Genomic DNA, 22,998 nt, shown 5'->3' on the forward strand with positions numbered 1-22,998 from the left:
GCTGGGCGAGCACCCAGCAAGCAAGGATGGTACTGACCGTGCTGGAGAGCTGGCTGGGGGCTGGCAGCTGCAGCCTGCAGGGCTTGGCTCGGTGCTTCCTCTGCAGCCAGAGCAGGAGCAGGGCACAGACGCGAGGCAGCCTGGGGCCCCTCTCCATCCTCCCATCCCGAGCGGCATTCCCCAGCCCCAGGAACCACCACCCCCACCGGCTCCTGGGGAAGCAGAGGCGGGGGCTGGGGCTCAGGCAGGCGCCTGTGGGCACCCAGGGGTGAGGGTGGTGGCAGGAGCAGATGCAGGTGTTGGGAGCCCTGCTGGCAGATGCGCAGTGGGGACCGAGCGGCGCAGTCACGCGGAGCCAGCGCCAGCCCCAGCGCCTCCCCGGCACTGAGCTGTGGTTGGGGCTCTGGGGTTGGCTCTGGGCCTGGGGTTCCTTTTTCTTGTATTTACATTTTTCATCTTGATTTGAAAGAAAACCACTGATCTTGTTCATGGCCATGGCTCAGCCAAGGTCACAGAGCCCCAGGGCTCGGGGCTCCCCCAGGCCAGCGCCCCTGCGGCCGGCAGGGACACCCCCGACTCGCTCAGAGCCCCGGACACCCTGAGCTGGGGCGGTGCCAGGGGTGCTGACACAGGACATCCATCTCCTGCCAGGCTGTGAGCCCTGGGGGCATTTCCACAGCAGGAGGATGTTCTCAGAAGCCATTTAAAAAAGGAAGAGAAGAGCCTCTGGAAGCCCCCAGCCGTCGGAAGCCTCCCACCGTGCCCCTGTGCTGCTGCCCAGGCTGCCCCAGCAAGAGCAGAAAGCCACAGGAGAGACAGAAATGACAGCACAGAGGGGGTTTGGTGTGGGGAGGAAGGAGGAGGAGGATGAAGTCAAGTCCAGGATGTCATGTGAGTGAGTAAGAGCTGCCTGCTCCCTGCAGCAGCAGCCCCAGGGAGCTCAGCCAGGCTGGCAGGGAAGGGTTTGGGCTGTGCTGGGGTCCCTGGGAGCTCTGTGTGGGACCAGCCCCCATGGGGCAGGCTGCAGACTCAAGGCTCCCTGGGGTGCACCTCTGCAGCATCTCTTACCTTGTCTGCTGGCTCCACCAGGTCCTTCTCTATCCAAGGGATGTCTGACTTTGCCTGTGGGACACAAAGGAGCATCAGCACCCAGGGGCTGCCACGTCCTGCTCCAGGCTCCCACCTTGTTTGGCAAGAGCAGGAGAGCTGCTGGCAGCCACTGCTGCTGTCCCACCTGACTCTGCTCCTTGGGATTCTGAGCTCTGCTGGGGGCTCCAGGAGAGCCACTGGAGCAAATCTCCTCTTAAAAGGCTTTGGTGAACTGCTGGCTGGTGGAGAAGGCCCCAGTGCCAGCACTGGGCTCCAGGTGCTCCCCAGGGAACACTGATACTAAGGAGAGGTAATTAATCTCTGGCTGGTTGATTAATGCCTAGATCAGATTTCACTCAGCTACACCCAAAACATCTCTTCTGGTGGTGAAGTCCTGGGCCTGCAGGGATGCTTGGCACTGCCATGGCAAGGAGATGGTTTCTCTCCAGGGCATGCTCAGGGTTTCTACAGCAACCAAGAGGAACAGACTCAAACACCAAGGCTCACCACATCCCTCGAGGGCAGGGCAGGGCCGGCCCAGCTGCTCTGCCAAGTCCCCAGGCAGCCTGAGAAGTGTCACTTTGTGCTGCCTCTGGGGCCAGATGCCAGCTGTGAACCCTTCAAGGCAGAGATGCAGAAGCATCTAAAGGCAGCTTGAAACAAATCCTTGCTTCCCAGCTAGGACAGAGCTCTACTGCCCCAGGAGCTCAGACTTCAAGGGAAGAAGTTAAGTTGAGGCCAGGTCAGGCCCCAAGCCTGCTGCAGACAGCTCTGCTGCCACATCTTTCAGCCATTCTTCACACAGCAGAGTTTGCACAGAACAATCTCCACCCACCCCAAAATCAAATCAGGTTTGAGCAATCCCCTCCAAGGGGCCCAAGTCTGGCTGTGGATGAGATAAAACTCTTCTGACTGCAGCCAGAAGGGACCTGAGAGAGTCTCAAGCTGCGACTTGGCCCTTCCCAAGCAGTCCTTCCCCATGGGTGCCTCTAGCTCTGGCAGGGCTCTTGGGCACCAGTGAGATCGACTGGGTGCCTGGCTCAGCGTGGGGCAGAGGGAGCTGAGAGCAGGACAGGAGCTAGGAGAGGAGAGAGAAAACAAACCCAGAGGGAAGGGAGGAGCTGTGTGAAGCTCAGAGTGAGGAATGAATTGATCCTCAGCTCCAGAAGGACTGAATCAGAGCAGAGGGAGCCTCTGCTGTCACCTCCTCCCCTCCATGGCTCTGCCCTTGCTGCTGGAGCAGCCAAGACCTCTCTGGGGCTGGCAGAAGGTGGGAAGCAGATGCCAGGGGCAGCCAGCTGGCACCTCTACCACAGCCACACCTGAGCCCCTCAGCAGTGCCCCCTGAGCAGGGCATACACCCAGGTGGAGCAGCCAGCTCCTGCTGGGCTCCCCCACTGCTCCCAGCAGCCACCAAGCCCTGCCCGGGATGGACCCTGAGGGATTTGTGACCTCTCTGGGGGCACTGCCCTGGGGGCTGCCAGCCACCTTCTGACACCCACAGCCTCCTGCTGGGCATTTCCCACAGACTCCTGCACCACTGGGAGCTATTTTCTGCTCCTGCAAAAGCAAAGGACCCCTCCCCAGCCAGCAGCCAGCTCTGAGCTCAGGAGGTTGCCTCAAGTCAGAGGAGGAGACACTTCCCCCCTGCCGCCTCCGAGCTGCAGGGAAGGCTGAGCCACCCCACAGCAGGGGCTGGGGGCATGGGCTCCCCCCCCCCCCCAAATTCAAATGGCAACTCCTCTTCCCTCCTCCCCCCCTGCAGGAAGGCTTTCAGGAGGCAGAAGCCAAGAGCCAGGTTTGTTTTTGCTGCCGCTCTGTCACTTTGCTGGTGGAGGCAGGAGACAGCCACAGCTAAAGGCAAGAGAGACACAAGGGAGGGGGAAGGAAGGAGGCTTGCAAGAGCTAGAAGCAGATTACACAGATTACACTTTTGGCATTTCCCTTCCTAGTCATCAACAACTAACCAGAAGCTGTTTTAATTTCTGTTGCTTCAACACATGCTCTGCTCCCCAAACACTCCCAAAGCCTGGCAGCACCCAGGAGAGACTCGGGAGGGAGCAGGGGAACCACCAGCAAAGCCTGTGCCAGAGGAGAAGCTGCTAAGGCAGAGGGGAGCAGGGCTGGCTCCCCAGGTGCAGGAGATGCCCCCACAGCCCCGGTGCTGCGGAGCAGAGGGCAGAGCCCTGCAGCAGGGCAGGCTCGGAGCAGCCTCGCACTTGCCTCCTGGATCCTCGGCTTGCTGCGGAACAGGAGCCTCAGCATCTCCAAAGCCTTTGGGCTGCTACTCTCCCATCCTCTGGCGAGTTGGCCCCGGACTCTCCAGCAGGCTGCAGCCCCCAGTGCGGCTCGGCAGCCCCCAGCGCGGCTCAGCAGCCCCCAGCGCGGCTCGGCAGCCCCCAGAGCAGCTCGGCAGCCCCCAGAGAGGCTCGGCAGCCCCCAGCGCGGCTCGGCAGCCCCCAGAGAGGCTCGGCAGCCCCCAGAGAGGCTCGGCAGCCCCTAGAGCGGCTCGGCAGCCCCCAGAGCGGCTCGGCAGCCCCCAGAGAGGCTCGGCAGCCCCCAGAGCGGCTCGGCAGCCCCCAGAGAGGCTCGGCAGCCCCCAGAGAGGCTCGGCAGCCCGGGTGCTGCAGCTCTCTCGCTGGGATGTATTTTGGGAGCCGCCGCCGAGAGGAAGCGGCGGTTTGGTGTGGGGCAATCGCATTGTGAGGCCATGGCTGCACGGCCCCAGCAGCCAAACAGGAACACTGGGGGGCTTTAGGGGGGCTTAGGCAGGGCTCTCTCCATCAGCAAAGCTCAGCAGGAGAGGTGTGAGGGGGATCAGTGCAGTCCCCCGCGACACCGGCAGGCACTCGCTGAGGCAGCGGCAGGCAGCCCGGAGCCTGGGCTGCTCCTCCCCTGGGCTCTGCTCTCCCTGCCCTGGGCAGCACAGATGCTGGCCCCACACAAGTGCTCTCCTTGCAGGATCAGCTGAGGCTCCAGCAAGGGGCTAGGAGGAGGCAGATCTCCATCTTCCCTCTGGATTGCTCAGCTGCTGTGTCAGGTCTCTGGGACGCTGCTGCGAGAGCTCTGGACACAGGGGGGGCACAATCCTGCCCTGCTCTGCACCCTGCTCCTGCACATCCACATGGCCAAGCCAGGCAGTGCAGGAGTGGAGCAGGGAGAAGGGCTCCAGCCTGCTGGTTCCCTCTGTTCTCTCCCAGTTTCGGCAGGGAGCAGAGGGGGCCACAGGCTCCCAGGTCCCAGCAGAGGCCACCTGCACCTCAGCTATGCAAACCAGATGCCAGAGGTGGTTTCCAAAGTCACCCAGGGTCACTGCAAGGTCCTTTGCTACCTCACAGAACCCCTTTAGCCCTCTCCTTTGGGGATGGCTCAGCAGAGGTCTCAGCTGCTGGCCAGGAAGCTCTGGATGAAGTTCAACCCCCCTGGTGCAGCCTGCTCCTGGGGGGCAGCCTCAGGGATGTGGGAGCTGAACTCCCCAACTTCTGCACCAAGTTGTAAGCAACTACTCCAGAGCAAGAACTTCCCTGCAGGGCACCAGCTCCTGCCCTGGAGGGAGCCTGGAGTGAAGGGGAGCAGGGGAAGCTGCAGCCTTGCAGAGGAAGGGCAGGGAGGCAGAGGCTGCTCTGCCTGGAACTGCTGCTGGGGTTTTTAAGTGATGGTTCTCAAAAAGGGGAAGAAACCCAGCAAAGAAACCTCCCCAGCCACTGCCTGCCCTCCTGCCAAGGCCTTATTTGGGCAAGGCTGACAGTTGGCCTCATTTGCAAGCCAAGAATGGACCACAGAGCCACCTCCTTGTGCCTGCATTTCCCAGCACCCTACAATGGGCTGGGCTGGAGAGGATCTCAAAGCCCATCCAGTTCCAACCCCCCTGCCACGGGCAGGGACACCTCCTCCAGCCCAGGCTGCTCAGACCTCATCCAAGCTGGCCTTGAACACCTCCAGGGAGGGGGTGGGCACTGGTGGGTCACCCTCAGTGCTCCTGGCAGCCCCCAAGACTTGGTGCCAGCCTGAGAAATCCTGTGGGACACTTGGCCTTGAGCAGCATCCTGAGCAGAGACCCCAGCAGAGCTGTGTCTGCAGGGACCCAGCAGCCAGCACAGAGCAAGGGCTGGAGCTGGTCCCAGGGCTGGGATGGAGGGAGGGAGCTGCACCTCGGGGCAGAGCCATTTCCACCCCAGAGGAAGTGCTGCCCACAGCAACCAGCTGCGTGCAGCAGCAGCTGCAGGTCTGAACCTGCTCTGTGGCCAGCCCCCGAGTTCCAGGAAGGGGAGGCAGGTGATGCTGCCCACCCCCACAGGAAACCTGCCCCCTCAGCAGCACCCCTGGAGGAGTTCACAGCTGCTCTGGCACCTCCTGGTCACCCAGTGCCTGTGACGCGGCTTGGGCCCCACTCAGCCTCCTCCAGCACCAGCCCAAGACCTCAGCACCCTCTGCTCATGGGGAGCAGAGCAGCAGGAACAGTCTGCCAGCAGGGTGCCAGGGGCCAGGCTCTGCCACCCCAAGGGGGCTGAGCCCCCAGAGCTCCCTGCCAGGGCACTGCTGCCCCTCGAGCAGGCTCCAGCAGATGGCACTCAGAGCATCTTGAGTGTCCCAAACGGTTCAGTCCCGACCCTGGAGGCCGAGAGCCAGCAGGTCCCATCCCATAAACACCCAATGCACACACTCCTCTCTGGGGACAGTCAGCAGCCCGGGGGGGGGCAGGACAGAGCAAGGGATGGGAAACTTTCCCAAGGAAAGCCTAAGGCTGGAGGAGGCAGAAGGTGACCTCCCAGACAGCAAAGCAAATCCCCTGCCCCAGTCAGCCCTGCTGAGCTCCTGCTCCCTGACTCAGCTGCCCAGGAGCCCCAAAACCTCTGCTGGGTGGCAGAGCCTGGGGTCCCTTTGGCATGCAGGGAGCAGAGAGGCTCAGGCACAGGCATCCCCCCTGCACTCCCTGCTCTCCTCCCTGCTCCTGGCTCTCTCCAAGGGCACTTTGGCAACAGATCCTCAGAGCTGCTCACAAGGAACAAAAGCAGAAGAGCAGTCAGCTCTCTCCACCCTTTCCAGGCACTGCAGGCTGCAGCTGGCCAGGGTCAGCTGACAGTGAGCAATTCGGGCTCAGGATGCAGGCTCAGGCAGAAGCTGCTCCCAAACCCCACCGAGAGAGAGCTGTGCTGGGGAGCTGGGGGAGCAGCACCCTGGGCCAGCAGCACTTTGCACCCAGTGGAAGATGCCAGAGCCAGGGAAACAGCTTCAGCTGCCAGGGGAGAGGGAGCCACTCCATGCTGCAGCCTCTACACAACGAATCAGCCCCCACAGAGAGAGTGCAAAGCACACAGCCCCCTCCCCCCCTCCCCTTTCTGCAGCCCTACCATTTCCCAGCAAGGAGGAAAGGTCTCACTCAGCAAACTCAGATCCACTCCTGCCCTGGTGGTGCTAAAGACCCAACCAGGAGACCTGTCCCAGGCTGCTCTAAAGGAGGAACCCTGCCCTGAGGAGCCAACCTCCCAGCACCACCCTCAGCCAGGCACCAAGCAGTTGTGCTGCTTCCTGCAGAGCAGAGAAAGCCTCAGGCTGGAGCCCAGGGCAGAGGGAGAACCAAGAGTTGTTTGCTGTCCCTGGAGTCACCGTGGGATGTGGAAACAATTCCCTGTCTGAGGAAGGCAGGAATTCCACACTCCTCCCACAGCACACACATGCTGCTGGAGGGCTCTGTGCTGCAGGACACACAGAGGCTCAGCTCAGCACTTGGAGAAGCCTTTGCCCAGCACCTGCCAGGTTTTGGTGTGGGCAAGCTGGGAGAAGCCAGCCCTGCCCCAGCCCCTGGGGGATGCACCGAAGCAAAGTGCTTCTCACATCTTCCCAGGGGCTCTGAACCACAGCAGTGCTTCAAGACCTCCAGGATGCCCCAGCCCAGCCCTTGCCCCAGCACTGCCAGGGCACCTCCAAACCATGGCCCTCAGCACCACAGCTTTGATCCCCTCCAGGGATGGGGACTGCCCTGGGCAGCCTGGGCCAGGGCTTCACCTCTCTTTCCCTGAGGAAATTGTTCCTCATGTCCAACCTAAACCTCCCCTGGGGCAGCTTGAGGCCATTTCCTCTCATGCTGCTGTTTGTTACCTGGGAGAAGCAGCTCACCCCCAGCTGGCTCCAGCCTCCTCTCAGGGAGCTGCAGGGAGGTCTCCCTCAGCCTCCTCCAGGCTGAACACCCCCAGCCCCCTCAGCTGCTCCTCCCCAGACCCTTCCTCAGCTTCATTGCCCTTCTCTGGCCCTGCCCCAGCCCTCAATGTCCTTGGAGCAAGAGACCCAGCACAGACCACAGCATCCCAGGTGTGGCCTCAGCAGTGCCCAGCACAGGAGGAGAGTCCCTGCCCTGCTGCCCACCCCATGGCTGAGCCAAGGCCTCCTGGGCACACACTGACTCATCTTCAGCTGCCTGGGGATCAGCACCCCCAGGGCCCTTCCCCAAGAGCACAGCAGGGGCATTGCAGCCACACTGACCACTGGCACTCAGCCTTTGTCCTGCTCCCCTAAGGCACAAAAATGCCTTTTTTAAGGAGCTTTTTCCCCTCTCCTGGCTCTGTCCATGCAGAGACCCTGGGGCTCCCTCCTGGTGTTGCTTTGGGGGTGACCTCCAAAGACCACCCCAGGACCCAGTCCTGGTGCTCATTGCTCGTCCTGAGGTGGTGCAGAGCCTCCTCCCCTCCTTGCCTGTAAGTCAGCTCTGCTGGGGAGCAGATCGATTCCCCCACCTCCCAGAGTGCCTCCGGGAGCACAGCAGGATTGCATCCCAGGCCCTGCACAGCTCCCACAGCCACGTCAGAAGCTCTGCCAAGCCCAAGGCTCCGAGTCCAAAGGAGGGCTCAAGGCTCTGCCTCTCCCGGGCCAAAGGGCTGACGCTCCCCGGCTGCAGGCTCCGGGGCCGGCGGGGGAAGGAGCTGGACCTGCCCCGGAGCTGGGAGGAGCTCAGCTGCTGCGGGCAGTGCCTCTGCCTGCCCTGCCAGGCACGCAGAGACCCCAGCAGAGAGCTGCCCCCCAGGAGCCCTCAGAGGAGAGCTGGCACTGCCCTCCCTGCACGGCCCCCAGCCTGCCCCAGCCCTGGCAGGCAGCACAGAGCCTCGGGGGGAGAAGCGACTGCAGCTTCATCTGGAGCTATGGAAGGAATTCAGTGCCTGTGTCAAAGCCAGGCTCCAGCTTCCAAATAAAGCTGAGACCTGCAAAGCTGCAGAGGCTCCAGAGACTGCCTGTGTGTGCAGGGAGAGCCCCAGAGCAGCATCTGAGCCTCCCCCAGCCAAGGACACCCACAGCTCCCAGCGGCTCTGCTGGGATGCTCCAGAGCCCCAGGTCCACTCCTGGGCCCTTCAAAAATCAATTGTGAAGAAATTCTTTGGTTTGAGCTCTCTGAGGTCCTCTGCAGTGAGCTCTGCTGGGGACCTGGGGGACAGAGGTCTCCCCCAGCACAGCAGACAGAAGAAGATTCTTTGTCTTAGACCTCCCAATGAAGGAGGCTTCCTGGAGGCAGAGCTTGAGGCAGCTTCTGTTAACCCATGAAGGGGATGGGAATGGAGGAGCTGAGAGCAGAAGTTTTGCTGGGCCAGGGTGGCAGGAGTGGAGCTCTGAGTGCTGCTCCCCAGCTCTGCAGCCTTGGCTGCACTCCTCCTGGGCCAGTCCTGTAAGCTCAGCACAGCCTCAGCTCCTCACACACAGGCACTGGTGGCTTCCTGAAGAGCTCAGGAGCTTTGCTGTTCACCACAGCCCAACCTTGCTGAGGATGAGGAGCAAATGCTCTGGCAGGAGCAGGCCAGGCAGCTGTCAGGCACTGCCTCAACACCAGGCCCTGCTGACCAGCTCAGCTGCCACAACAGAGCAGCCAGCAGCCACTGAAACCAAGGGCTGCAGCCCAAGGGCTCCAGCACTGACAGGCTGAAAGAGCTGCACAGGAGGAGTGGGCAGAGGAGCAGCCCAGTCCTGGGCAGGCAGTTTCCATGCCATGCCCAAGATGTTCTGCTCCCACCAGCTGACTGCAGTCCTGCACAGCCCTGGGGGCCAGGCTGGCTGCCCCTCTTCTGCTGCTTCCAGCCCCTTGGCCAGGAGTGCTGCAGCCAGTGTGGTCCCCCAGTGCCTGCTGTGTTTGCACAGCTGCTGCCAGCTTCTCCAAGAGCTGGGAAGCCATCAGAGATGGCAGAGGAGGGACTTGCTGAGCTGCCTGCTGCCCTGTCCCACAGCTTCCCAGTTCCTGGGGAGCCCAGCAGCAGCTGAGCAAACACACCAGGCCTGCTCCAGAGCACAGCAATTCACTTGTTTGTTTTCAAACCCTTCCTGTTAAGAGGCTTTGCTTAGAGCCAAGTCCAGTACTGGTGAGGACCACACCACTGGCTGTGTCTCCTGCCTTGCCCTCAGCCTGGAGCTGCAGCTCACCTGCAGTGCTGGCAGCATGCAGCCTGCACAGCCTTTCACTGGCTGGCCACACAGGACTTGCCCCTTGGTGGCCAGCAAGCCTTGGGTGCCTCTCTCTCCTCTGTGAAGAGAAGGTGCTTGGAGTTTTGCCTCTGCCCAGCCACTCAGTGGTGCAGCTCCAGAGGAGACAGCACAAGGGTCAGTGGAGCTCTGATGCACAGCTCAAAGCCTGGGTGAAGGAGATGTGGAAAGGGCTCTGGCTGCAGCTGCAGGCTCTCACCCTCAGAGCTGACACAGAACAACCCAAGCCAACCTTCAAGCTGCTGGAGTGAGTATTTCTCTGGCCAGAAGTGTCCAGGACCAGGGCTCCTGCCCACAGCTTCCCCTGCTGAAGCTGCTGCAGCACACAGGACCCTTCTGCAAGCTCTACATGCTCAGGACACAAGGACAGATCAGCAGAGCTGCTCCTTCCCCTCTCCTGCAGTCCCACCCCAGGCTGCTGCCTCACACCAGGGCTCAGCCTGAGCAGTGGGAGCAGCCCCTGCCTGCTGTGTGCAGCAGAGCAAAGCCCTCATGCCTGTCTCAAAGGTCTCCTTTATGGTGCTCAAGTGGAAAAGGTCACAGATTCACCTCCCCAGCGTTCACTGCACGCTGTGATTATCCCCCAGGAGGGAGCTGATGGCTGCCAGCCTGCACCAGAGGGGGAGTGGGCACACTCCCTGCTGCCAGCCCACTCCTCTGCTCTTCATTATAAAGTGATTCCACTAATTGCTGTTGTGCTTCCAGGCAGAATTCCCTGCAGGGAGCTCAAGCTCACCCCTCAGCCAGGCTGGCTGGGGAGCATGGATTAAAGCCCCACTTGGGAGAACTTTTCTTTCCCCACTGCATTCAAGGCCTCTGCTGCTGCTCCCAGCTGAGCAGGGCCCAGAGTGCAGCCCAGCCACCCATTAAAGCCTGAAGACAGGAGAGGAGGTTCAGTACCTCAGGACCAAGGTACAGTGCTGCAGGTGAACCCCTGGGGCAGAGCAGCTCTTGAGACCTCCTGGTTTGCTGCTGCCCCACACAGAGATGCAGCTGAGGTTAACCCAAGGCTGATGCTGGCAGATCACAGAATCCTTTGGGTTGGAGAAGAGCTTTGAGCCCAACCATCAGCCCAGCACCACCATGGGCACTGAAGCATGGCCCAGAGAGCCATGGCCACAGGTTTTGAACACCTCTGGGGATGGAGGCAGTGGACTGCAGAAGCTTCCAGCTGCCAGGTTTCCAACTCTTTTGAGGAACTCTTGGGTTTCCTGCTCTGCAGAGCACCTTTGGTTGGTGCCCAGGCAAATAAGGACTGCTCCTGGCAGCATCCTGCTTAGAGGGCCAGGGCAGGGCCAGCACTTGTGGGGGTGTTGATTAATCCCTGCCTCAGGCTATTTTTAGAAGGGATCACAGAATTAGCTGCAAGAGGAGAGCAGGGATGAAGCTGCCTCTCCCCCTCACAGCTCTCCACACACAGCCAGAAGGGCACAGGAAGGATCCTGAGCAACCTTCAGCTTGAGAAGAGCCAACCTTGGCTGTTGTGTAACCTGCAGGGTAAGGGCTGTGCAAGCTGGGTGGGAAGGGTTTGTGTTGGGTACCCAAGCTGAGGGGGAGCTTGGAGGACTGGACTTGATATCTACTGATGGAGCTGCTGGAGTGGGGCCAGGGGAGGGCAGGAAGATGATCAGAGGGATGAAAAACTTCTGCTATGGGGACAGGGTGAAGCAATTGGGGTTGTTCAGCCTGGAGAAAGCTCCAGGGAGGCCTTAGAGCTGCATTTCAGCACCTGAACAGGACCTGCAGGCAGGCTGGGGAGGGACTGGTTAGAAGGGTTGGGAGTGATAGGATGAGGGACAGTGGTTTGAAACTGGAGCAGGGCAGAGTTAGGTTGGACATCAGGAGGAAGTTCTGCACAGAGAGGGTGGTGAGACACTGGCACAGGCTGCCCAGGGAGATGGTTGAGGCCCCATCCCTGGGGACATTCCAAGATCAGCCTGGATGTGTCCCTGGGCAGCCTGCTCCAGCTGGAGCTGTCCCTGTGACTGCAGGGGGGTGGAGAGGATGCCCTTGGAGGATCCCTTCCAACCCAGTGCAAGCTGTGACCTTAGAGATCTCTTCCAATCCATTTACTACCACTGACTTCTTCCTTGGTCCCTGGAGGCAGAGTGCCAGAAGCTGCTGCTGCCTACCCCCAGCTGAGCAGAATCATGCCCAGGTGCTGAGCCTGCTGCCTGCTTCCCCATCCACAGCACTGCAGCTCCCTGGGAGCTGGCCCTGGAGCTGTGTTTACAGCAGGGACCTCATTTGTCTCTGCTGGCAGCAGAAGCACCTTGGACAAACTTGGGAAAGAGAGCTGAGGCTGTGTGAGGAGCAGGGAGCAGAGCCCCAGCAGCTCCCAGCTTACCCAAAATGGCATTGCCAGGCACTGCCCACAGGCAGCTTGGCCACGGAGCCCTGGGGCAGTGGAGAGCAAGCAGGACACCTGCACTGCTGTGCCTGCCCTGCTGGGGGATGCTGGACGACTCTGCCCTGCCCTGGTGAGGCCTCACCTGGAGCACTGTGTCCAGTTCTGGGCTCCCCAGCACGAGAGAGACAGAGAACTGCTGGAGAGAGTCCAGCAGAGGCTACAAGGATGCTGAAGGGAATGGAACAGCTCTGTGAGGAGCAAAGGCTGAGAGCCCTGGGCTGAGAGCCTGGAGAAGAGCAGCCCCAGAGGGGAGCTCTGCTCCAGCTCCCCAGGGACTCCACATCCCTCTCCCAGGCACAGGGCAGCAAAGAGATCCCCAAGTGCCTCTTGGCCTCTGCTGTGTGATCTCTCTGTGGGGCTGCATCTACAGATGGAAGCAGGCAGGGTTTGTCCCAGGGATGTCCTTCAAAGACCAAAAAACCCAACCCAACCCTTCAATTACTTTTAAAGCAGCATCCCTCAGCAGCTTGCACAGGAGGGAGGCTCAGCCAAGTGTTTGAAGATGAAAGAGGCAAAGGCTCAAGTCTTAGGAGCCCAGCTGCAATCCAGCCAGGAGAGTCAGAGCAGCAGGCACAGCAAAGAGCCCTAAACCCACCCCTCTCAGGGGAGGGAATGCACACTTGCATTGACCTGAGCTCCTCTGACCCATGCCAGAGCTCCTGGGCAGCTGCCAGCCCAGCAACTGGGCCAGAAACACACAACAGGTGGTTGGGATGCAGTGGCAACCACAGAATGTTGGGGGTTGGAAGGGACCTCCAGAGATCACTCAGTCCAAGCAAGCTGCAGCACCTGGGGAAGCCAGGGCAGGCAATGCCCCAGGTCCAGCAGAAGCTGCTGGAAAGGACTGGCTGAGGAGCAGAGAATTGGGGCTAAGGTTTCAATTTCTTTCACTAAAAATAGGACAGCAACTGAGTGGAAGAACAACACAAGAGCCTTTAGCAGGGGCCAAGGATGACTCAGAGAGAAACTGCTGCAGGACAAACTCCTGACAGGTTCAGCAAGGTCTGCCCAGCCAAGTCAAACCTTCTGGCACTGCATCTGTGCACCAGGAGAGGAAATCCTGCAAGGCTCAGGACTTCAGGTGCTGGAAGGGATCTGCTGCCCTGCACGGCGCCTGGCAGGGCAGAGCCTGGGCACCCTCAGGCAGTGCCCAGGGTAACCACTCTGGGGCCTGGAGGGAGCTCACCCCAGGGAAGCCAACTCCCTCAGCATGGTGTGTGGAGCAGGAAGAGCTTTCTGTGCCTGCAGAAGCCCCAGCAGCTAAAGCCCCTTGTCCAAACCATGGCAGCCAGCAGCCCAGCTCCCTTCAGCACTCCCAGGGGCATGGAAGGGCAGCCTGGCAGAAGTGGAGCTTCTCCCTGCCCCACCAAGGCAGGGGGAGAAACAGACAGCAGGCACTGAGCAAGGGCAGCTGGGCCAGAACCATCAAAGGCTTCTGTACTTCTCATCCCACCTGGCAAGAGCAGCACAGAGCAAGCTGTAAACACAGCTCTGAAGCACCCCAGGGGTTCTCACTTCCAGCCCTCTGCTGCAGCCTCCTGCACACCTCCTGTGCTGGCCTGAGGCAGCCCTCTGGGAATCTTCCCAGGTAGCTTTGGATGACCAAAAGCAAGGAAGAAACAAAGGTTTCTCTTTTCTCTTCCCCCACTCCAGTCCCTTACCCTCCCACATGCAGCCACCCAGGTCACAAAGCAGCAGCTCACAGGGTTCAAGCCCAGCTGGCCCCAGCCCCTTTGCCAGGGCAGCTCCCACCCCACAGGCAGCTCAGAGGGATGGCTTCAGGATACAAGCCCCAAACATCTTTACCTTGGCTGGAGGATTCCCACCTTCTTCTGGAGCTGCCTGCCCATTCTGCAAGGGAAAAGAACCTGCTGTTAGCACTCTGCAAGGAGGGGACAGCTCCTCACACAGCCCCCCAGGCTCTGAGGGCCCCTCCAGCAGCACACACAGGGAATGCTTCCAGCCATGGCCCAAGAGCAGCCTGAGATCTTCTCAATGCTGATCAGCAGCTGAAGGGTGGAGGGCAGGAGGCTGGGGCCAGACTCTGCTCAGTGGTGCCCAGGAACAGGACAAGAGGCACTGGGCACAAACTGGAACTGGGTAGCAGCTTGTACCTGTTGCTCCTTGTCCTGTCAGTGGGCACCACCCAGAAGGGGCTGGCACCTTCACCCTGACACCCACCCCTCAGAGAGTCCTACCACAACTTGGAGCTGGGGAGACCACCTGGTGCTGGCCCTGCAGTATGGGCATTGCTCTGGCTCCTCCCTGAGCTCCACCACTCACCTCTGTGCCAGCTTCAACTGGGCTCCAGTCCCTCAGCCAAGTCCTTCCAGAGGAACATTGCCCTGATGTTTACCCAGAGCTCCTGGTGCCCTTAGCACAGAGAATGGCTCCAGAGTGAAGTAAGACTTTGTGTTTGTGCACAGCCTGCACAGAGAGGGGGAGATGCTGTGCTCCAGATGACCAGGCCTGGGAGCAGGCTGCTGCTTGCTGGCTCAGCTGTCTCTGAGCAGCAACTCCTAGCTCCCTGCTAAGCCAAACCACAGCTGGGGAGGGCTGGCTGCGGCCAAAACAGCTGCAGAAGTCAAACTTCCACCATGGCCAGGGGGAGGCAGTGCCTGGCTCATGGGCTGGAGAAGAGGTCTCCAAGGCAGGTGCCAAGCTAGGGGAGAGCTGAGACACAGGATGAGAGCTTTTGCTGCTGTGGGGAAGGCAGCACACAGCAGAGGGAGCACAGGGTCTGCCCCAGCCTTTGGCTTCAAGGACAAGCTGGGAGATACTGGGTGCCACCTGCAGCCCTGCCAGACCGTGAGGGCTCCCTACCCCAAGGAGCATTTGGCCTGCACTCTGCTGTTGGCAGGAGCCCATCCTGCCCGGGGATGGAAGAGATGTGAGGGAAAAGAGAAGAGAGTCTGTGCCAGGGAGGCTTCCTGGGCATGCCAGTCCATGGTCTGAGAGGGATGAGCCTGATGCAACAAGGCCCTTCTCAAGCTGCTCTGAGGCAGATGTGCAAGGAGAGAGCTGCAGCAGTTCCAGCCAAGTGCTCTCCCAGTCCTCATTCCCTCATATGGCATTCAAGAGCCCCTTGTAAGCATCCAGGATGGAAGCTCTCCCAGCTACAAACTCATCACCTCCTGAGATCAGCTGTGGCCATTCCCCACCTCCTGAGGGGGGGCTGAAATACTCTGGAGGCTTCCTGCTTTGAGGTTTCTCATTCCAAGCTTCATTTCAGCATTCCCAGCAGTGTGCCAGGGACTGGGGCTGCGTTTGTCTCCAGATGCCCTCTCACAGCACAGCCTTGGAAAGGACCCTCCTGAACGTCCTACTCCAAAGATCTCCCCAAAGGCAGCAAGCAGGCAGCACCTGCTGCAGGAGGGAGGCTCAGCCCCTTCCCTGGGTGCCCACAGGGACCCGATGCAGGGGGTGGCAGAGCAGGGCTTGGGCTACCAAGAGGGCAGCAGCAGGAGCCTCACTGGGAGCTGGCAGCCTGTCCCTGCAGCTTGCCAGCTCTGTCCTGCTCTGGGGATCACAGAGCTAATCTGATGGGCACGTGGAGCAGCAGCCTGGCAGCAAGGGCACCTCTGGGTGAGCAACAGCTAAAGCTGCCCAGGAGGTGCCCCAGCAGCCCTCCTGCACACGGAGCTGCTCCAGTTCAGGCAGAGCAGCGCCCGGGAGCAGCAGCACAGGGACAAGAGGGGCAGGCTGGCTGCACTTGGGAGATGTTTATCTTGGGACATCTTGCAGTGGCAGCCCTCTAATTCCACATAATCCACAGCACAGGCAGCAAGTTACAGACCAGGCCGAGGCTGCTCTGATCTGAGAGCAGGAGGGGTCGCAGCCCTGGCAGGGCTGTGCCCAACCCTGCTGCCACCAAGGGCTGTGCCCTCCAGTTAGCACCACCAGCACCCACAGCTCTGCCTGGAGAGGCAGCCTGCTGCCAGGTCTGGACCTCCAGGCTTCAACTAGTGAAGGGTCTGGAGAGGAACAGCTGAGGGACCTGGGGAAAGGAGGCTGAAGAGAGACCTCATTGCCCCCTGCAGCTCCCTGGGAGTCAGGTAGGGGTTGGGCTCTTCTCACAAGTGATAGGATGAGAAGAAATGGCCTCAGGCTGCACCAGGGAGGTTTATGTTGGATATCAGGAACAATTTATTTCCTACAAGAGTGGTCAGGGACTGGCAGAGGCTGCCCAGGGAGGTGGTGGAGTCCCCAGCCCTGGAGGTGTTCAAGAAACCTGTGGCCACGGCACTTGGGGCCAGGGTTTGGTGGCCAAGGTGGTGCTGTGCTGATGACTGGTCACAGGGTGGGTTTGGTTGGAAAAAGACCTTTAAGATCATCAAATCCAATCACTTTTGCTGGATCCATAAACCACCACAAGGGTCCCAGGTACCCAAAGATGCTCCCTGGACCCCCTCAGAAGCACAGAAGCAGGAAGGAATGGGGGAAGAAAGCCTTCACCCCACAGCCCCTGTGAGTGGGACCCAAGAACAAGGCCTTCATCATCATTAATAGAATTTATGGATCCTGCCTATTGCAGTTCAGAGGAAGGAAAGGATCCTGCAGAAAGAAAGCCCTCCAGAAGAACCTGGGCAGCCCAGAGAGCCCAAGGAGGCTGTGCACAAGGGTGTGTCGGAGACAGCAGCTTGGCTTCCTCCACTATCTTTTGATCAGGGGGTTGAGCATTGTTCAGCTGAGATGCCTGCAGAAGAGAAGTTATTCAGGAATAGTTCCTGCTCAGTAAGGGCTGATACAGGCTCACAGGCTCAGAGTGGTTGGGGCTGGTGTGAGCCCACGTCAGCCCTGCTGCTGGACGCCTCGGTGGCAAGGCAGGAGCCGAAAGAGCAGCAGAGCCCCGAGGACAGCATCCATCACTATGGTGATGGAGTCCTTCAGCTCCACTCTCTGCTGCCTGCACTCTGCCCCAGCCAGGCTTTTCCTACTACCTAAGCAATGTTCTGCTGCCAACACAGGCAGCAGAGAGAGCAGAGCAGGCCAAAAGGGACAAGCATTGCAAAGCTCAGTGCCCAGGGACTGCTCTCCTGCGAGGGGTCAGTCCCAGCCCCCACCCCCACGCCTTGGCACGGCTCTGGCAGGCTGGGACACAGGACCCAGCAGCAGGCTCAGTGGAAAGCCCCCAGATCCCTTCAGAACAGGACTGATGCCTTCAGCAGCACAGTGCAGCACCTCTGCTCCATGACTCAGAAAGCAAAGGTTGGAGGAAGCTGCTTTCTAACCTGCATGGCAGTGATCCCAGGGCAGTTTACGTAACTGCTGTTCCAGAACAGTCTCCTGGGCTCCTCGGTGGAGCCAACTCCCCCAGCAGGGCTCAAAACTTTCTCCTTGGGCCCCTGCCCTCGGTGATTTGAACTGCAAGGAGCAAAGCCCTTGCCCTCAAGCCCTAGCTCCTCTCTGCTGATCACAGGTGTGCTGTAGGATCCTCTAATGCCTGGCCCAGGCAAGGGCAGCCAGGTCTGGAAGTGGAGGACACCACAGAATCACCAAGGCTGGAAGAGACCTCAAAGTCCAACCTCTCACCACAGACCTCCTGACTAACCCACGGCACCAAGTGCCACGTCCAGTCCCCTCGTGAACACCTCCAGGGATGCTGACTCCACCACCTCCCTGGGCAGCTCATTCCTGATTATCCTCCTCACTGGAGGCACCTGCAGGTACCTGCTCACCGTCACACAAAGGCAGGAAGCTGCTAAGGTCCCACTGGTGATCTGGGATGCAGCCAGGCTGATCTGCAGCTGCAAGCAGCTCCTGCCCCTGCCCTAGAGCCCTGGCCAAGGTGAGATGGGGGAAGGGGATGGCTTAGAAGCCAGAGGCAGGGCCAGCAGTTTCAGCTTACAGTTAATGCAAGGGGGAGAACAGTCCTTAGCTGCTGTCCTGCCCCTCACAGCTGACTGGGGCTGACAAATCCAGCGAGCCCCTCCCGGCCGTTCCCCTTCCGCTCCAGAGGGATCCTGTGCTGCTGACACGGCGCCTGCCTGGCACCTGGCAGACCTGGGATTAAGGAGCAAATGAATCTCGCCCCCAGCGCTCACTGCCCCGGGCACTGGCATTAGCTGCCTCCCATTGTGAGCCTCGTTGTGTTTTCTGGCTTTTCAGGGCTGTCTTCTGGCTTCGGCAGAGAGAGAAAACCACAAATCAAAAGCCCTGGCTGCCAGCAATATCCTGCACCCTGCCTCTGGGCACAGTGTGGCTCCAGGAGCTGTCGCCCAGCTGCTGCAGGACTTCCCTCCTCTCCCACCTTCAAGCACAAACCCCTCCTCAGGGCTCAAGTGATGCTTCAGCAGAGATGTTCCCAGCCCTTGGCACCCTGCTCGGCACCAGCACAGAGGGACCCTGGGCACAGCACCCCACGCACAGGGGGTGCTCCCTTGCTCTAGGAGAAGTCATGCTGCCTCTGGCTGATGAAAATGAGTCACTCTTACCCCTGCCCACCAGCAGACCCCCACCCCCATCACTGCAGCAGCAGTGAAACTGCCTGCACTCCAAGCAGAGAGCTCTTAAGAGGCAATTTTGAACAGGAATGATCAAACCTGACCCAGGAACCATCATCTGACATCCCTCAGCACGACACAGGAGTGTGACAGCATCACACCCAGCCAAAACGAGTAAGGCACTTGGAGCCACCCCCAGCACCCCTCTGCTTTCCCCAGCAGGGCATCCAGCTCCCGTTTGGATGAGGAGATGTTTAAGAGTGCCAGAGGCACAGAGCCTCCGCTGGTTGCTCTGCGGCGGCTGAACGCTGCTCCGAGCTGTCCCTTTATTCTGAAATGGCTGTGATGGGAGCCTGCAGCTGTGGACAGCTGCTGCACACCCTCCTGCACATCTGGCTTTGAGCTCTTCAATAGAAGGAACAGAGCAAAGCAGGAGGGAAGCGCAGACACCCAGCCAAGCGACACCGGACCGTGACGGGAGCTGGAAGCGCAGGCCCGGGAGAGCAGCCGGCGCTGGTGGACAGCAAGGCAGCCCCGAGGAGAAAGATCCCAAATCCCAGACGTTTATTCCCTGAGCCTTGTTCTGTGTCTGGGAGGGGGTTTAGGAGCTCGCTGCTCAGGCTCCAAATCGACCCAAGCCTGCAAGGGCAGCACCGGAGCCAGGAAGCCCGCGGGGCACTCATCGAGCCGCGGGCACCGCATAGTTCCAGAGGGCAGTGACCCCCCCCCAACATCCCCGGGCTACCGAACCACCCTCCCCGGGGAGCCGCAGCCGGGAAGCCGCTGGCAAACGTACCGGGCCCACGCCACGCACACACCGAGCCCCGGGCAGCGCACGGCGCCGGCCGGCCGTGACCCCCCACACCTCCGGGCTGCAGAACCCCCGCCCCGGGGAACTGCACTCCCCGGGGGGTCACCGCAGCCCCCGCAACCGGGAATACCCCCTCCTCCCCCCGCCCCGGTACTCATGCCGAGCCCCCGGTACAGCGGACAGCCCCGGCTGGCCGTGACTCCCCCCGCCTCGTCCCCGGCGCCGCCGAACCGCATGGCCCGGGGGTCCCCACAGCCGGGAGGATTCCGGTGCGTGTACCGAGCCTCGCCGTGCACACGCCGAGCCCCGGGCAGCGTCTGCCTCCGGGCAGCCAGAATCCCCCAGCCCCGGGCTACCGAGCCCCAAGGAACCGCACAACCCGGGGGTCACGGCAGCCGGTAGGGTCCCGCCGGACTGGGGGAGGCCAGACCGGGCGCTCCTTTGTTCGGCGGAGACATCCCCTCGCCACCGCCCGCAACCCCGGAGCCCCCTCCCCGCCGCCGGTAAGGGCCGGTGCCCCGCTCACCTCCGTGTCCAGCGGCACCAGCTCCATGTTGGGCCAGGGCTCGGCGAGCTGGGCGAGCGGCATGCTGCCGGTGAGAGCTGCCCCGCGGGGCTGCGCTCGCAGCGGCCGCGCTCGGAGCAGGGGCCCCGCGCTGGGCACCGGCTCCCCGGGCCGGGCCGGGCGGGGAGCGGCGGGGCGGGCAGGGGCGGAGCGGGGCGGCTCCGCCCGCCGAGCTGCCGGGCACGGAGGGAGGGAAGGGAGGGGTCCCGGTGGAAGCCGGGAGGGTGCTGAGCAGGGAGGGCTCGGCGGAGCGATGGGCCGGGAGTGGCTGCAGCTGGAGGCAGGCGGCGAGCCGTGAGCCCAGCGAGGTGGCAGATAAAGGGACAAAGATGACGAACCGTGCGTGGATGCCACATGCGTCCCTCTGCGGGGAGCAGGAGTGGCCAGGGATGAATCACGGAAGCACAGAACGGCTTAGGTTGGAACGGAGCTAGAGCTCACCCAGACCAACCCCCTGCACTCAGCAGGGATGTCCCCGACGGGGGCAGGTTGCTCAGAGCCCCGAACACCCTGCCCCGGAATGGTTCCAGGCATGGGGCAGCTCCCACCAGGTCTCACCACCTTCAGTGTCAAAACCCAATCATCCTTCTCTCCAGTCTGAATCTCCCTCTTGTAGTTTCAAACCAGCCCCCCTTGTCCTGTCACCACAGGCCCTGCTCAAGTCTGTCCCCAGCTTTCTGATCAGCCCTTGAAGCACTGAAAGGCCACCAGAAGGTCTCCTTCTCTTTTAATCCTAACTCTCTCAGCCTGGCCTCACAGCAGATCCTTTCCCTGTCTGCTGTGCCCTTCCCCCCTGTGCATTTCCCCTGCATGCACTTTGGATGCAAACCAACCTTTGCCAGCTGCTCACTGCACACTCACCTCCAGCAAGGGGATCCTCAGGGCACTTGAACACCAACCACCTGCTGAGAAGTACACCTTGTGCCCCACTCCTCTGTGTCCTGGAAGGATTCTTTTCCCTCCAGGAGTGTCCAGCTCTGCCACTCCACACACAGCGCTGTGCAGCATCCCCAGGAGAAGAGGTGGTGAGCACAAAGCCGGGGACACAGCTCAGATATTGCTGCTTAAGGCAGGAAGCTGCTGTGGGAAATCCGGATTCCAAGCCTGAGATGTGCAGTGAGTCACTGCTCCTCACCTCCTGCAGTGCTTCCCTCCTCAGCCTTCCCTACAAAACAGGGATTGAAAAAAAACCACATTCACCTTTCTGCTGCCCTTGGAGAGCCCCAGGGGAGAGATGCCTCAAGCACTCAGGCAGCTCCCCTGCTCTAAGTGCTCACAACTGGGGCTGCTCTCACATTCTGTTGCCAGGCTCCCCAAAAGAGGACAAAGTTCTCTCTGCTCACACTCCCCCAGGCCCAGCACAGAGTTTTCAGGTTTCATTAGAAAATTGTGTTTGAAAGGAATCATCTCTGCAGCAGGCTGCATGGCTGAGGGCTGACTTCATCAAGGTGTGGCTGGAACTGTTTAATGAGCACAAGTGAAAGCATCTCCTGCTGGGATCTGCGTTCTGAGGGCAGCTGTCCCAGGAGGATTTAGGTTGGGTATTAGAAGAACTTCTTGACCGAAAGGGTTCTCAAAACACTGCGACAGGCTGCCCAGGGAGGTGGCTGAAGCCCCATCCCTGAAGGTGCTCAAGGTGCTGAGGTTTAGCACCAGCCTTGGCAGTCACAGAGTGGTTGCACTCCAGCTGAAAGGCCTTTTCCAACCCAACAGAGTCGAAGGTTCTGTGAACTTTGGGGCTCTGCAGCCCTTTGTCCCTGTTCAGAGAGGGCAGGGAACCCAGAGTTAGGATGGAGCTTTGAAACCTTCCAGCTGAGCTTCACAATCTGTAAGCCATCAGCAGGAGCTGTTGTGGGTCAGGCTGGAGCTGTCATCTCTTTTGCATGTGAAGAAATCAAGGGTAGAGAATTCCCACGGTGACAGGGAGTGTCTGAGCCAAGCCTGGGAACTGCTGCCTCCGAGGCCTGTGCTCAGAGCCCCCCTCTGTGCCATAAGTGTTGGAGCTCCAGATGAAAGCCTTCAATAACACAAACCCACCCAGCTGATGCTAGCTGAGGTCCTGTTACAGCCAATTAAACTCCTGTCACTTGCTGTTGGAGCAAGCTGGAGCAGATCTGGTGCAGAGTTATTCATTCAGCTCCAAAGGCATCCCTGCTTTCCCCTCACTGCCTGTACACTCTGTGCCTTCTGCTCTCATCCAACCTCCAGCTGCTGCAGCCTGCCCTGAACACCATCAGTAACACCCTGATGCCAGTGCCCCACTCACCTTCCTCATCTGTCTGCAGAACTCAGCTCCCTTGGCTTCTGCTCCGTGCCAGGCAGGCCTGGGGTAGGAATGCAGTGGGGGTGGGGGCAGGACAGTCCTCTCTGCATCCTTCCTCCAAGGAGAACAAAATGAGGCACTGCTGGGTGACTTCGCTGTGCCTTAACGTCAGGCCCCATGAATCATAGCATCAGAGACTGCTTTGGGTTGGAAGGGATCTTAAAGATCATCTAGATCCAACCCCCTGCCATGGGCAGGGACACCTCCTGCCAGCCCAGCTTGCTCAAGGTCCCATCCAACCTGACCTTGAACACTTCCAGAGTTGCAGCCTCCCCAGCTCCTCTGGGCAGCCTGTTCCAGAGCCTCACCACCCTCCTGGGGAAGAATTCCTTCCCAATGCCTCACCTCAATCCAGCTTCTCCCAGTCTGAAGCCACCACCTCTTGTCCTGCCACTCCAAGCCTTTGTAGAAAGTCCCTCCCCAGCTCTCCTGTAGCCTCCTTCAGATAGTGGAAGGCTGCTCTGGGGTCTTACTGGAGCCACAGTGCCAGGCACAAATGTCAGCTCCCATCAGGCCACTCACTGGATGGCTCCCAGCTTCCGCGGGGGAGTCGCACATGGAAGTCAGGCAGGGTCAGGTGCTGAGCAGCTCCCAGGAATCTCAGCCATGCTGGGCATGAACTCCTGGCAAATTTCTGTCTCCAAGGTCATGACTGCTACTGTAAACAGTGAAAAGAAAGGTAAAAGTAAAATAAATTACTTCTGAGGTGCTGGAAGCTCCAGGGTGGAACAAGCAGCAGGAGGAAAGCGAGCTCTGGTTTGCAGGGTCACAGGGAAAGGTGAATGGGCAGCAGCCAGAGGAACCCTTTGGCAGGCAGGGCAAAGGCCCTCTGCAAGTGAGAGGAGGAGACACAGGACCCACTGCAGCTTCCATCCCCTGCTAGGTCAACTGAGATGCAGG

At 60.4% G+C, this 22,998-nt stretch overlaps 1 protein-coding gene across 4 annotated transcripts in view; it reads right to left on the minus strand.

Moving 5' to 3' along the window:
• Positions 1-20,915, minus strand: part of RPS6KA1 (ribosomal protein S6 kinase A1) — a 37,125-nt gene extending 16,210 nt beyond the window's left edge. Inside the window, exons 1-3 of one of the 4 annotated variants that reach the window (XM_068159033.1) lie at positions 20,637-20,915; positions 13,763-13,807; positions 1,069-1,122 (exon numbers count right to left, since the gene is read on the minus strand). In XM_068159033.1, coding sequence (XP_068015134.1) covers positions 1,069-1,122; positions 13,763-13,807; positions 20,637-20,783 — 246 coding nt within the window. In that variant the 5' untranslated portion in view covers positions 20,784-20,915. Of the gene's footprint in view, positions 1-37; positions 206-1,068; positions 1,123-3,312; positions 3,408-13,762; positions 13,808-19,736; positions 19,911-20,636 lie in introns of those variants that run through there. The other 3 variants (XM_068159034.1, XM_068159036.1, XM_068159035.1) reach the window with 3 other exon arrangements.
• Between the last annotated feature and the right edge of the window lie 2,083 nt (positions 20,916-22,998).

The sequence above is a fragment of the Melanerpes formicivorus genome, unplaced genomic scaffold (genome assembly GCF_026170545.1).
Source record: "Melanerpes formicivorus ecotype bairdi unplaced genomic scaffold, bMelFor1.0.p_v2 SCAF_45, whole genome shotgun sequence".
Lineage (NCBI taxonomy): Eukaryota > Metazoa > Chordata > Aves > Piciformes > Picidae > Melanerpes > Melanerpes formicivorus.